General features: G+C 40.3%; 1 protein-coding gene across 1 annotated transcript; it reads left to right on the top strand.

Moving 5' to 3' along the window:
• Window positions 1-939: 939 nt before the first annotated feature.
• On the top strand, window positions 940-14,190 carry NMU (neuromedin U; the record flags this gene model as incomplete). The annotated part of the gene is made up of 9 exons (XM_084266763.1): window positions 940-1,084; window positions 4,379-4,437; window positions 8,114-8,161; window positions 8,258-8,317; window positions 8,847-8,876; window positions 8,983-9,033; window positions 11,021-11,095; window positions 13,084-13,137; window positions 14,155-14,190. 9 exons carry the CDS (start codon window positions 940-942, stop codon window positions 14,188-14,190), a joined length of 558 nt encoding a protein of 185 aa, XP_084122889.1.
• Window positions 14,191-15,461: the final 1,271 nt, after the last annotated feature.

The following is a 15,461-nucleotide window of genomic DNA, read 5'->3' as shown; positions in this document are numbered from 1 at the left end:
GGCTTGCTGTGGCTCAGGGGTGGCTGGACTAAGCAGCCCAAGTGTCTTTACAGATTTGGGGTCTGTGTGCTTTTGACTATCTTATAATGCAGTTGATTTGGGTGTCCACAGGCATAAATAACACCTGAGAACAAGGCCTGCAGCTGTACTTTAAGTGAAATGCCTTGCAAAGCACCATGTTAGGATTTTATATCCCCAAATACCGCCGTATTATGGAGTTCTGTTTCATGGTGTGGCATCTCATGTGCCTTTATGTAAGGTATGGAGGGAGTCAGGAACCAGTCAGACTGCAGGGGGTCCTCCCAGTGATCCATCAGCGGTCCCCAGGGCAGGTGGTTCATGTCCCCAGAACCGCACATCCCAGCCACTGCCATTCTCTCCCGCATGCAAGCCCCATGAGTTTTAACTCCCAGGTTCAGCTGGGTGGGGGCAAACCCGTGTGAGAATTCTCCATTTCAAATCCTGCCTCTTCCCTGCTCCGCACCGGGACCGGGGGGTGCCTGAACGCCTCGCTTTGTCACTTCCATGTCATCTCTCTGAACGGCGGAGAGGCAGCACTTCTCACGCCCGCCATCGCGACTGCCAGCGTGTGCTCTTTAAACCGCGGGGTTTTCTTAAAGGGGGAGGATTTACTAAAGCGCCCGGGGTCTGCCCAATCCCTCTCCCGGCTGACAAGCAGGAGCCCCCACCGCGGGTTACCCCCTCCCCCGGGGGTGGGAGCGGGGCCGAGCCACGGGCTGCCGGGCAGAGGGGGCGAGGGGCCCGGCGCTGGGCTGGCCGGCGGGGAGCGGGCAGGGCGGGCAGGGCGGCTGACGCGCCCTCCCTGAGTCAGGCTGATGCTCGTCCACGTGTCAGGGAGATTTAAAAAGTTTGGGCAGGGAGCGAGGACATGCCCAGAAGAGCGGCTGGCAGGGAGGTAGCGCAGGGGACACCGCGGGCATGGGAACCCTCTGCCGGCAGCAGCCCCCCGCAGCCACCCCCCAGCACAGCAGCCCGAGGAAGGCAGGGGACGGCGCGGCGCTGCCGGCATCCCCGCTGCTGCTGCTCCTCCTCCTTCTCTCCTCCTCCATATCTGCTTGCAACGGTGAGGAGCATCCCCTTCGCAACCCCTTCTCCACCTCCAGCCCTGCGGTATTATTCCTTTCGGGGGGAAATGGGAGGTGACCCCGGCAGCCTTGCGAAGGGGGCTGCAAAGCCGCTGCCGCGCCGGGCTGGGACCAGGCGCCGGATTGGGAGAGATGGGGAGATGCGCAGGAGGTTGCAGCTGCGGGGTACGATTTGGGGAGGGGGGTGTTAGGGGGCTTCCTCGTGTGCCTCGGCCGTTTTACCCTGTCCTGGTAAACTACGCTCCAGGAACTTGAGGAAGTAATTTTGTTAAGAGTAATTTTAAATGTCATTTATTCTGATTTGGAAGCAAAAAAAAAAGGGAAAGGAGATGTGTTACGGGATTGTAGGAAAATATAGGAGCTTCTAGGAGTCCTTTCGCCCAACCCGAAGAGATTTTTATTGCATGAGGAATCCCTGGAGGTGGGGTTAAATGGGAAAGGATAGAGCTGCTTTAGCCGTAGAGCCTGAGTATCTTGATTTAATTGGAAATGTTTTGTTACACCTGAAAGCAGCCCTTTTTAATTTTCTTTTATTTTCTTTTTGGTTTATTTTTTTTTTTTAATGGGAGCACGTACAAACAAGCCCAGCTAATGGGCTTTTTAACAAAACATACTCTTTTTTCCATTCTGTTTTCCCACACTGGATAAACTACTTGTGCCTTGCAGTGTAAAATTAGAAAGTAAGTTACTGTGCAAGGAGTACTGTGTGTTTTGTTTCCTTTATGTGTGTCTGAGTTACTTACATCAGGAGTTGTTGTTCTGATTTATTTTAGTATCAAGAGTCAAATCTAAGTACAGTGTACTGGATATTCTCTTAAAAATGAATTCTGGAGATGTGGAGGGAAGAAAAAGGAGGAAAAGGAAGGACATTTCATCCTTGTTCTTACAGAAATAATTGACAGGAGCTTATGTGGGGAGAACAGTGGAGGGAAGAGCAGATTGTAAGAATTGAATCCCAGGTTGGAAAGTGACTGAAACTGTGCAGCTGGCATTTTGCTGCCTTGGAAGAAGTTGAGTGTTAAGAATTTGGCAGAATTGAAAGATAAGAGAACAAATACAACATAGACAGCATCAATTCAGTAGGTGGATTTCCTCCACCATGTTCTTTTTGTATGGGATTGCTTTCCTCAGCAGCATTCTTTCTTTTTTCTCCTCCTCTCCCAGGGTTATTCAGTGTTTATTACGAAATAACTTGTCTTTTCCCATTTGTGCTATTGTGTACGTGTGTAAATGAATGAGTGAAGTCCTGTAGGGAATGCAGCCCTGTTCTGGAAGGGGTGAATGAGGGACACCACTCGACAAGGAGGAGCATAGTCCTGGGTGTGAGCAAGTAACAAATGGGACAGCACATGATATAAGGGTTTTGTGAAGAAGGGTTCAGGGAACTTAGGAGCCACTGAAATAATTAGGTTTCCTCTGTCCAAAAGTTTATGCTCTAGGCAAAAAAATCCAGCGGAAAAAAACCCAAGCTTTAATATGCAGATTTTCTTGCCTGCTTCCCTCAGCTGCTCCCCCTGGAAAGCCTTGGGAACCAGGCAGTGGCAGAAGGCAGTGTTCAGACATGGGCAGTCAAAGGTTTAATGGGGAAGGCGTGTTAATTTAAAGTGTTGCCCAGTTCCACCTTTTGCAGCTTGGATACCAGCCCCAGGCAATACCGCAATTTGAATATACTAATTTAAGAACAGAAAACAAAGTAAGAGTATTGCAAAATGTTTAATTTATTTGGTATTTTTCTGTGAACTTCAACAAACATCCAAAAAAAGGCAAATTTTTCATGAGAAAGCTGCTTTCTTGCTTTGTGCACCCCTCAGAGATTTCAGTAATATCCCACTTCTACACAGTGTGAAATTAAGAGCCCCTCTAATTCTTTTTGGAGGAAAACAAGCATCCAGAATTATTACTCACCTGAAGTCTGTGCCAGTAGCAAAATGTGGTTTTGAATTCCCCCCTGAGTTAATGCCTCAGTTAATGCCTGGAACTAACTACTGTTGTAATTATTGTTATTAGTGGTACATGCAAAACAAATGGAGATAATGGACACTAATGCTCTGCTCACCTGGCCACTCAAACTAAGTCTACCTTACTTTCTTTGTTTATTTTCGTTCAGTTCTTTGGGGGGAAAAAATGTGTGTGAGGTACTTATGGACTGCCTAGGAGGTTATTAAGATCTCTATTCATCTGAGGTCTCCAAGATCAGTGTATGAACTGGTTGTGCATGCCTCCTGGGCAGCAGCTTTGGGCAGGGGGATGAATTGGATTACTTTGTAGGGTTTTCTGCAGTGCTAGGGCTGGACAGATAAAGCATCATGCTCTCCAGCAGCAGTCTCACTCCAGGTGAGTTACAACACATCCCCTCAATGACAGGCTTGTGTGGTGTCTGGTGTACTCACAATTCAGTGATGTTCATCTCTATTATTTACAGAGACTATAGGTATTAGAATTATACTGCCAGATAAAATAGCAATAGGGAAAGGTAAATATTTTGGGCACTGAGTTGGGAGGGACCCAGAGACAGTGACTTCCAGGTCTGCAGCCTGGGTGGGCAGAGACAGCATAAGGAGCTGCCCCCAAACCAAGCACAGCATCACTGCAGCATCATGCAGTTAATAATACATTTGATTTTCTAAGGGACCGAGCTTTTCCACATCGCTTACACCAAACAGAGGAACCGAAGCCAGTTACACATGTACTATCTCTTGTCTTCTCAAAAGCACCATGTCTGTGTCATGGGCATTATTAATGTGCAGGTGTACATTAGACAGTGCATGTTCAATTCTTTAGCTGTAACATACAACAAAGCAAGAGGTAGGATCCAGAGTCTCAGCTTGAGGCACACGCTGGAGGTGAGCTCTTCTTGGAGAGCTCAAGGCTCTACGCACTGGAATGTGTTTTCCTGAGCAGGTCCAGACCATTCAACAGCTGCCCTGCAAGTTTTCTTGCCTGCTACTTACCACTGAGAACAGGCTAATACTAGCCTGACCCTTAGCAACTTCCACACTGTTTATTGCTGAGAGACGTGACTGTCTATATCTGCTGTGAACTTGTGAAGAAGCCTCCTGCTGTGTTGCCAGCACAGAGAGAGCAGAAGCTACTTGACAAGCCCCATCACACCAGGGGCAACAGAATTCCTTGGACACGGAGCTCTCATTCTTTGCAGTAAATGTGTGCTACGTATTGTATTGTGCTCAGGTTTTCTTTAAATCACTGACACAGGATACTTGCACAAATTACCTTTGCTGCAGAGCATTGCTGAGCATGGCTTGTGCTTCCAGGTGCACCAATGCCATCCCAAGCACTTGAGGCAGATGAGGATTTGCAGCTGTGGAAAGAGGTAAGCATCACCTCCCATGTTTCTTCTGTGCCTATCCTTGCTACAGTCAGCCCTCCCTCTCCAGTATTTTACTTGCACGGAGTGCAGGTGCTGCTTCTTCCAGTCCTGCCTCTCCTGTGCATCTCCTATCCTGATATCAACAAAGAGGTGAAACATCTTATTTTCCAGATTTTCTGAACTGTTGTAGCAGGAGGATGTGGAGGCTGGGTGTTGAGGTGTTGTTCTAGGAAAAAACTGTCTTGTCTCAAGAGAGAGCTATGTTTGATAGCAGTTGTCATTTAACTCTCAACGGCCAGGCAGTCCCTGTCCCGAGAAGCAACACAGTGTTCTGTCTGGTAGGTTTACAGTCTGTACACAATATGCAGGGATTGTTTCAGCTCATCCAGTCTTACCTCTTGCATCTTCTGTTCTGCACACTGGGCTTGGGCACTGTATTTAATCTTACCCTAGCCTCTCCATCTAGCAGGTAAAGGATAATGTCCTGTGCCAGTTAGTCCTCTAACACTGTGCTACTGATCGCTCGCATAACTTCTGCTCTCATCTTAAAAAAAGAACATTTATTTTGACTCTAGGATGTGACATGTGTACTAACATGGGCTGTTCCCTGCCCTTTTGGAACAGATGGAGTGGCAGGGCATAACACGCAGAGAAGGTTCAGCCTGTGACTCGCATGCTCTGGTGTTGCTGTAACCTTCAAGTATTCTGTTGACATTTAATTTTGTAGCTTCTGATAACGTTAGAAAGCAAGTGACTCACCAGGGGTACAGATGCAGAGAGTAAATTTTTCATATTTGGCCATTGGAGGATAAACTTCCCTTGCTGTCACCTGCCCTTAGTTCATATCAGAAGAATTGACTCAAAACCTAAAATATATTCTGGATTAAAAAAGCTGGTTTATATTATCTCTGCATTTATTGCTAAGATTTGCCAGTTGTAACACGGGGTGAACTGTCCCTGTGTGACTGGAAACAGAGGCAAAGTTCCTCTTGACTTCAGTGAAGAAAAAAGCATGCATAGGATACCAAATTCTGTGTAAAACTGGAGAGTATAAACTACATAAAACTTACTCTTATAGCAAGAATAAGGCAGGACTGGAGAGGCTCTAAGGACAGAGAATTGGATGCATGGCTCTATACCCTAAATAAACCTCATTACAGAAGCATGGTAGCTCACCAGAGTTGTTTGAAGTAAAAACAGTCACTTCTTCCCTATTACTTGACTGGTGGATCATCCAGGAGGAGCCTTATGTCTAAATGAACCTAGTGTTTTCCAAGAATGACTCTGACTTTAAGTTCGGAAACACTGTGCCCAAGCATTGTGTTCCTCTTCTTGTCTCTCACATCCCTTTGTTTCTTTGTTATTTACCCAACACAACAGCTCACAAATTCCTGCCCTCGGGCCACATTTCTGAGATAGGAGAGAAGATTACAGAAAAGATGAATCAAGGGTGATAGAAACTATTAGATTTTTTTATTTTTTAAAGGGAATTAACAGAAACCATATCTTTTCCTCAGCCTTTGCTTTGTCCATGCAGATTTTAGGTGAGAGATACCTTGCCTTGCATTGTGTTGAACACAAAGCAGTCCCTGGCTTGTCCTGCTACAGAATTATCATAGTTCTTTGAGTCACCTCCAATTACAAAACAAGCAAAAAAAATCAATTGAAAATCAAAATAAATGGAAAAAAATCCCTGCTGATTCCTCCTCTACACTTTGTTACTTCTACTTCAAGTAGTGAACTAGAACTGACATACCAAGAGACAAACAAATGCAAGATGAAGGCAAAAAGAGAATGGGGAGTTTGTGTCACCAACAAAAAACATTTGAAAGGGGAACTCTGTGAGCTATTAGCTTTCCCACTATCTCTGCTAATGCTTTCTCATAGCTTGTCTCCAGAGAAATGAATCATCTCTTGTCTTGAAGTACTCAGATATGCGTTATTTGTTTATTGCTTTTTTTTTTTTCTTTTAATGGTTTCATAGCTATGAAGTGCCATTTTGGGCTTTTTACTTATAATAATGTCTCAATACCCATCGTATTGCCTGTTTTTTACTTTAAAAAAGATTGCTTTTTTTTATGTAGTCAATGAACATAACAGTTGGCAAAGGTTTTTGGCACCTGGACTAACAATATCAAATATTCAATGGGAAAAAATAGTGCATGCTAGTGGAGGTTGCTATTGATAAAATTTTAAAGTAATATAACGAGACATTAAACCTTTTATATATATGTATATTTTTATTTTTAAACTATGCAGCTTCAATTGGAATACTGAAGATTCTTTTCATTACAGAAATACTTTTTCTCAAGGTATACTTGGAACTTTCAGCACTAGTAATATTACTTCCATGAATTCAAATACCCTTTACTCCATTTCTTCTTCCTTCTCAATTAATAAATAACTCCACAAAAACGATTCAGTATTACAGGATTCTTTCCTCTTGGAGAAGAGACAACAGGAGGAAGATGAGGTTAATTGTTTGCACAAGGTTATGAACAGCAGAAAATTATTCATTACTTCTTCAAAGACAAGGTCATGCTAGTGCTGAATGAAGTCAGCTTTGAGAAGACTGATCAAGATGAACAGAAGCAGTATTTCACACAGTGTTTAGGAAATCCTTGACACATGTTGTTTACAGGGGTTCAGAGACAGATTGGTCAAATTCACAACACAAAACCCCACCGAGCTTTAGCCCTCCTTCTGACACAAAATGCTCACGCTACAGGTAGCTGGTGGTTGGAGAGCATGGGTTTTACTCAACAACTGGTCTCATCTTAGGTTCTTCCCTGGATCTCAACATTTGGTCATTTTTGGAGAACAGATGTAGATCTAGACAGACATTTGTTTTGATCCAGATGAAATGGGAGTTGGGACTTCTTGGATTCATTTGTGGATTTCATTTGTGTGTCTCTCTGTGTTACCTTCCATTTTGTAGGGATGTGCCTAAATTCACCAGCAATGATTTCTTCCATGGTGTTGTCTGAATTTACATTCTCTTGAAATATATATATATATATAATATATATATATATCTTACCAGTACTGTGATTTGGGAACTACCTCCGTTAAACAAAATCTTTTCAGGCTCCTCATTTGCCAAAGAAATCAGTGCAAACCTCAGATATTGGCTGCTTGATGACTTGCACAAAATGACTGGCATGCGTAAGATGTGCTGGCATGTATCATGATCCCTCAAGAGCTGTGTGTGTCATACACCTGTAGGGATGCTGGAATCCAGTTGGAAAAGTTGTGTGTGAGGACTTTTTATTCAACCACTTGTTTTAGTTTATCATTTTCTTCACAGTTTTGTATAATCCAAAGATATTGCTCAAGGTACTTAAGTTCATAGTCCATACCCCAGCTGCTTAAAATCATAATTTAAAATATGACTCTGTTTGAGAAGGTTACAAATAAGAAGGGCATGAGGCAGATAAGAGAATAAAGGACACAGATATGTATGTATTTGTACAGATCAAGCAAACATACATCATTTTATGTGATTAAGGTCTTTTTTCCCCCTTGAATGCCAGATTTTTAATGAACACATCTATAAGGGTTCCTTACGGTGGGCAAGCTTGCTGTGTCTTTAGCTGCATGGAACTGTTTCTGAAAATATGTATTTCACTTGTTTTTATTAATCTAATTTCTTAAATAAGGACTGTGTGAACTTTTACAGATAGATGATGCATGCTCTGCCTACCTGTCCACAGATTCTCAGACTCAGGTGAGTCAGAGGTTACTTTATTGTTTTGATGCTATTTGTTATATGCAGGAGGGTTGGGGATGTGTGATACCTGAGTTTATGTTTTCTTTGCATTAGATGTCCAGTACACTGGAAGAACTTTGTTTTTTGGTCATGGGATTTCTCCAGAAACCACAGGTAACATGCATGACAGCCTGCTTCTCATTTCTGAAGCCTCATCTCTCAGTGTGTCAGCATCTACAATGAATTTTGAGGACCTGGTATCTGAAATGTCGCTTGGTGCTCGAAGTAATACTATGAGTTCTTACTCTGAAACACTATGTGTCCTATTGAAGATAACAGGGAGTCTCCAGAGTTTGGAAAATAATCTCCAGGTTGGATACAATGTTTTAGGTGTTTTTATTGCTCTACATTAGAAAAATTATGAACTCTCAATGGAGAAAGAAATTTACTTAGGAGAGCCTAGGGATATACAAAGGAGCATCTGCTAAACCTGTCTACTCTTCTAGTGGAGAGTAATTGATGATCTCTACAGAGTGCGAAAAGAGTAGTTACACTGATAAGCAAAGACATGTGATATATCTGTCAAGGAAGGATGATAGGCCAATCCAGTACTGAAAATTTTATAATGTAATCAGAATTGCCCATTTCTCTTTTTTACTTGTTTAACAAATAAAAACCTATCTACCAATTATTATTCCCACAGGGCTTAGATGAAAAAGACAACACCAAGAGGGTAAGATTTCTATGTATGTTTTATGATCACGCTAAAATTGTCAAGAAAATCATAACACCCATGCCCTGTTTTGTAGTAAAATCCCACTTTTAATTTTTTTGAACAGTTCTTATTTCATTATTCTAAGACTCATGACTCAGGCAACTCAGACATCATGGTAAGTGGCATAGCACCTCCTTGTGAGTACATGTGTGCTTGTAACATAAGAACAAGGTAATGTTCCTCTTTGCAGTAGTCTCTCCAGCTGTATAACAAGCTGAGAACTAGGAGCTTGGTGTTTAAGATACAGGATGTGTTTTAATAACATTGAGGAGGATCATCAGTACTGTGTAAGCAGGCAAAAGACAGACCAAAGACTCTGAATCCCAACTCCATCTTCATCTTGTAGTTACCACATTGAAGAATAAGACCAAATGCTTGTTTCTCATACCAGAACATAACGTACACAGTGAAACAATGTGGATAGAGAGAAGCTGAGAAAATGACTGTAAAAATCACATACTTTTAATGAATTCTTATTAGTTACCAATTATATGATATGTATTTATTTGCACATCATAAATCTATAGCTGGCAAAATAGTATTTAAAGCTCACTCAGACTTTAAATTGTATTTTTCATTTAAATACAATTAAAAAAACAGTCCAGTATTGTTCATATAAAGATACCCTCACAAGTCACTAATTTAAGCCAAACTACGTGTGATCCATTCCTGCTTTTGAAGCACAAACATAATCTGCTATTTCTGTGCATCTATGTAGTGTTGTGTGCACCGTAGGATTTTGAGGAAGTTAAACATATTCATGTTTTCTCATTTGTTAACAATCATTTTTGTATGTTAATGTTCATTTTTGCCTTGTTCTTTACATTTCTTCAGAAATACATGGTATTTTTCCTAGAAAGTGATATTGCTGATATTTGGGTCAGTGTTTTCATGACAGAGCTGCACTGGAGTTTTTAATGGTGATCAAGGCATGGTGAAAGGAACTATTTCTCCTGCTGCTCCCACTAAAGTTGTTACTGCATCCCCCTGAACCCATAGTGAATACCTTTGTCCCTGCCTGCCCTACAGTTTGCTGCTTTCTCACTTCCACTGCTGCTATTTTCTAGCCCAGTTCTCAGAGATAATAACTTAGGTGAGATCCATCGTTCCTTTGGCTTTATTTAACCTCTCTCTACTGACTGCAAGACAGAGCCCAAGTGACCAGCTGGGATACCCTTTAACTCCTACACTCACATCAGACTTTTACCTTCTTTTACGTATTATGATGCCACATTGTCCACCTTAGGCAGACAAAATTGGCTCCCGAGTAAGCAGGTTCATTTTACCTATTAAATACATTAACACTTTGTTAACTCTACTTATTTAATATATTATAATTCTCTTTTATTAATTTTCTGAGACTATTATATTAAAAATGCGTTATTTTAAAAATTATGTGTACATGAGTTGAAGGTTTAAATGGGTTGATGAAATATAGGTTTTTCTATTACATTTCTCACTGTGGATATGTCTCCACAAGCCCACACTGCACACAGTGTCTCTGTACATAACCAGGCTGTCTGCAAGTTTAAAGTCTTATTGAACAGAAGGAAATTAATGACTGGAGCTTGACTTTTAGGCAGAGTGACCATGCCATGGTTACAAATCTTATTTGCAAATGGATCCCTCCTGCACACTGTTTTCTAGAAAAAAAACTCCAATTTTTATTGCTGTGATTTAAGCTACTTTGAAGTAGTACAGAGATGGAAGCTCCTAACTCCCATAGTAGGTACTTACAGAAATTTAGGTGGAGTACTTGTATGGAAATACTCTCTGTACCACTCAGAGGCTGATTGAAGTCTGAATAAATGCAATTGCCTGGGCAAGAAGTCTGTAAGGAATTCTGAACTTTCAATGAATAAAGGTGAGGATGCATAGGGTTTTTTTCCCCTCTCTGTTCATCTGTGAGTCACATTCACAGTGTAAATATAAATGTTGTCAAGTCAGAATATGAAACCAGTCAGTTTCTCAATTAGCATCTTCAGTCCTTTTCTGGTGCATGCTTGGTCCATAAGCCAATACTGCAGGAAGAGACTCTTTTTTTTGCATCATAAGGCCCAAATGTCATTGTTGCTCATGTGTCTGTGTTCGTGTCCTCTCAGTCGTCTGTCCTGCATCCTTTGCTGCAACTCGTTCCCCAGCTTAATGAGAGAAGACTGAAGAGATACAAAGCGGACGTATGTAATCTTAAACTCTGCATGCTTGCCTTCTCTCTCCTTGGGATTCATGAGCTCTTCTGAAAGTGCCTTTTTAGACCGTTCTGCTCACAACATTTTTATTTTCATCATTTGATAACACACTAATGTATTATCATTAGAAACACAAGGGTTTTTTTCAAGTCTTTAATTACTGAAAGATAATCCTGCTGATACTTAATCCCCAAAACCACATTTTTAACATGAAACAGTGGTAGAACACAGAGCCTATGTATCAAAATTGATCTGTTAGTTCTTTTTAGAGAAAGTACTTTCAAATTTTTCTGTACCATTATATTATATTTTTTAGGGGGATCTTTTTTCCCCCCATTTGGAATTCAAACAGTCTACTCCTTAAACGTATTATTAGTTTATAAGGCAGATTTCATCATATTTTAGTATAAGAGTTCAAAACCCTCTCTAAATGTTATTGCTGATGGCCGTTCAAGTTGACAAGAAAATTAAGAAAACACTGAAATATCTGCCATCAATAGAAGTATTGCAGTTATTCCCTGAGAGGGCTGCAACTCTTTCCTATAGGCTAAGGCTATATATCTTTCTAAGAGCCTGTACCAGATGGGCTGATGGGGAAACAGCATAGGTAAACTTTAAAACCAGTAGAGGATCAGAGAGACCCTGCCTCAGATGTGCAGAGGAACTCCGATCTCCCATGGAGCTGAAAACCCCCACGCTCCTGTGAGCTGCCCACCCTTGGGTGGATTGACTCTGGAGTCACAGAATGTGCTTCAGGAAGGGTTAGCTTGCTGTGGATTACTTTTTGTTATTTCTCATACTGGGAAGCAAATCAGAACTTGCTGTCAACAAACACACCCACCTCTCTGACCAGATAAGAAATTGTAAAGGCGTATGGGTGAAGGAGGAAACTTGCTTTATTAATTCTGTTCTTACTTCCCAGTTTGGACTGACATCAAATTTTGTCATGAATTTGATTTCTCTTGAGCTACATCCTGTCTGATAGATGCAGGAAAAATTTGTTGGCAAGTCAATCTAAGAGACTCAATAAGATAACTTAAGAGAGGGCAGGCATCAAAATAAAACTCTGAATAACTCTATTTCACAAACATGTATATTTCTGTATCCATATATACACGCAGGTTTGTGAATATACATGTATATACATAACAGCATGTATTAATTCTTTTTTAACATCTCCAAACCCTTGGAAGTTTGGAAGGCAGGTGTTGCAATGAATACAGATTTTAGCTTCAGTTGTTCTCCAACACCCATCTTCTGACATGAAATCAAACAAGAAAACAACATCATCTTTAAGAGGTATCTGGCTATAAGCAGAGGATGACCTATCAATCACAATTCCATATTAACAATTGATTCATTTCTGCTCTAGATAATTTCCTATTTTGGTTTGGTTTTGATGGTATTTTTGACATATTAAATAGAAAAAGTAGTCAGTTGTTTCTCAGCGTGTGCAGCAGCGACAGGATAGAATATCGTAAGCAGTGGTCTTTTCTTTGGGAGTTAATGTAAGAAGGGTGATCGTGACATACCTCAGGGAACAGCCTGGGATCTCATTCCTGCCCAAGTATTTCTGATATTTAATCTTTCTATTGTTGTCCTCCTGCAAGGTGCAAAGATCAACTCTATTTTATCTGTAGAGGCTCCACTACCATGTAGACACTCTGGTTGTGTCTTGGTAATGAAATCTGGAAAGTCAAAGGCAAAGGCTACTCATTATCACTAGTAGCATACTAAAGTCATCTGAACCGAGACAAAACTTGAGGTGGAATTTGGCCCTCACTCATATGCTTTCTCCTATTTCTACATGACAGCTTGAACTTCTTGTTACTGATATGGAGAAATACACATAAAACAGGCCTTAAGGGGCAAGACCTTATAACAGCACTGAAGAAATACTGTTAATATCAATATAAGCAGCCTCTCTTTATGTATTAATTTATGAGAGAAGGTATAATTTAAATACTTTTTTTCAGGAAGAACTTCAAGGACCTGGAGGGTTTCAAAGCAGAGGCTACTTTTTCTACAGGGTATGGTTCATCCAACTTTATTTCTTTTTGTGATGAGCATTACAAAACAAAAAGTAGAGAGACTGATGAATTACAGTAAGAATTCCAGTGACTGAGGAAATTTCTTTCAGTAAGAGCTTTCCAGCGTATAGGACTGCTCAACATCTGCTCCAGACATTTTCTTGGATTATAATAAAGGCATGCTAGGAAGCTTTTGCACATATCTTAATGTCTGTGTATACACAATACCATACTGTGTCTTATTAAGTTAATTATGTATATAAAGTTCTAGAAAATACGGTGTCTTGGACAATCCTTCTGAAGCATTGCTCAATGATCTTAAAGGTCTTTTCCAACTTAGATGATTCTATGATTGTAATGAAAAGATAGCAAGTTTGTATAGCTATGCTTCTTATGTATCAGGCTTGGATCTTCTTGAGTTCTTAGGACAGGCCAAAGTTATGGGTAATATTAACATCAGATGCCAGAGTGAAAAATTAATCCTTATTAAGCTCACTAAGACATTTCTAATCAGCTTTAGTAGAAGTTGTATCGAGTCCCTCAGTAGTGTAAAATATTTCTGAAAATAACCACAATGTAAAGAGAGAAACTCTTTACCTACGCGAAGGAGTACGGTCTAAAGGGACAATAATCAAGAGTGACTTAGGCATTTTTATGTTAATTGCAAAAAAAAAACTTATAATGAAAGAATAGCAACAATCTGAAAGTGTATTTAAAGAAAATGCATAATGAATGAGGGAGAATGGTCTCTCTGACTTCTCATGGCTTTCTTCCCCTTGTAAAATCATACAAGGCAGGAGTAATGAATTTGTCAATTTATATGTAGCAAAGTTTACTGTGTAATTCTCCTACAGAGGTGGATGTGCATGAAACAACTGGTCTCAGGTTTATCTTTAATGAATGATCACGATGACAGAACCTCAGTAATTTAGTTTTCTGTATGTAGCCAGTTGGGTGAGGCTTTGCTACTGAAACCAGTCAGTTTTATAGAGCACTTATTGACTGTTTGTCTTTCAGCCACGCAATGGGAGGAGATCAGTGGATTTTCGCTAAGGAGGTATGTATTTAATACTTCTAATTGCAATCTACATTTAGATTACTTTACTTTTATACAAGTAGACCACAATGTTTATGTTGAGGAGTCTCAGCCTTTAACTGTGTAGTCAATTTAGATGTCCACAGACAAACTTTTCCCAGGCGTGTTAAATTCACGTATCTTCAGTTGCAGTGAACAGAAGCTGTAGGTACTGAGTTTTTAGAATAGGGAACACAGATGTGTTTCTGGCAGCAAGAATTGGAAAATATCCCAGATTTCTAACCAGTTTGGAAAGGTACCAATGATAATATGTCAGGAAGAACTGATTCAACTATCAAATACATACTGAGAAGTAAACTGACATTCTGGGAGTAATGCCCTAACCTTACACAGAAAAACCCCTCCAAAACCAAAAGCCTCACACTGGCATTAAGTGCAGACTTTAGAATTTCATTTCAAAGCATTCAACTATTTGGAGAGATAAAAAAGCAGACCAATGTTAGAGCTCTCTGTTTTTTAACATATGGTATACCTCTATCATACTTTAAGTAGTTAGTGTTATATATGTGCTTTTTCTTATTTTTCAGGATTTTAGATTCCTGACCCAGAACTAATGCTGCAGGAATGCTGAGTACACGGACATACTGTTTTCCTTACAAAAATTATTCATTACTAATGTACAATTAAAAACTAATAGAATGTAAATGTTCTTAAACTAGACTCTGTTAAGGATTCAAAAGTTTCTTTACTTTCTTGATTACATTAAAAGCATACTCAAATTATTTGTTTCCTAGCATTATGTTTACAAATGTGTGTAATGCAACTGTAAAAACGAAAAGTCAGTGTGTGCATGCAACAGACATTGCCTCTAACAATGCAGTTGTGCACATTTATTTTCCATCATAAATAAAGACACTCCATTAGAGATTTGTTTTAATGAGAACATTTGCAATGTAGACTACAGCATTTTTTCAGGATATATTTTATTTGATTTGTGGAGTCTTTAAAATCACAGCTTCTCCTGACAGGCCAAACCAAACATATGGTTTGGTTTTCAAGATGGTTTTCTCTACCCCTGCACTTCCTTCACAGTAGCCTGTGGACTTCTGGCAGTCTGCAGGGTCAAGATAAGTGCTCTGCAGGTGGCTGCCATGCAGAACTATACTGATGTTAAAGGAGTTTAGCAGTCCTCAAAAAGCCTTAAGGTTAGTAGTGTTCCATTGGCTGGGGAAAAAAAAAAAAGAAAAAAAGGAGAATCTCAATTCCTTTAATGAAAGGAAATTGGTGT

This window comes from Gallinula chloropus (assembly GCF_964237585.1).
Source record: "Gallinula chloropus genome assembly, chromosome: 7".
Lineage (NCBI taxonomy): Eukaryota > Metazoa > Chordata > Aves > Gruiformes > Rallidae > Gallinula > Gallinula chloropus.
The sequence above is the reverse complement of the archived record's forward strand: the minus strand, read 5'-3'. Positions and strand labels throughout refer to the sequence as shown.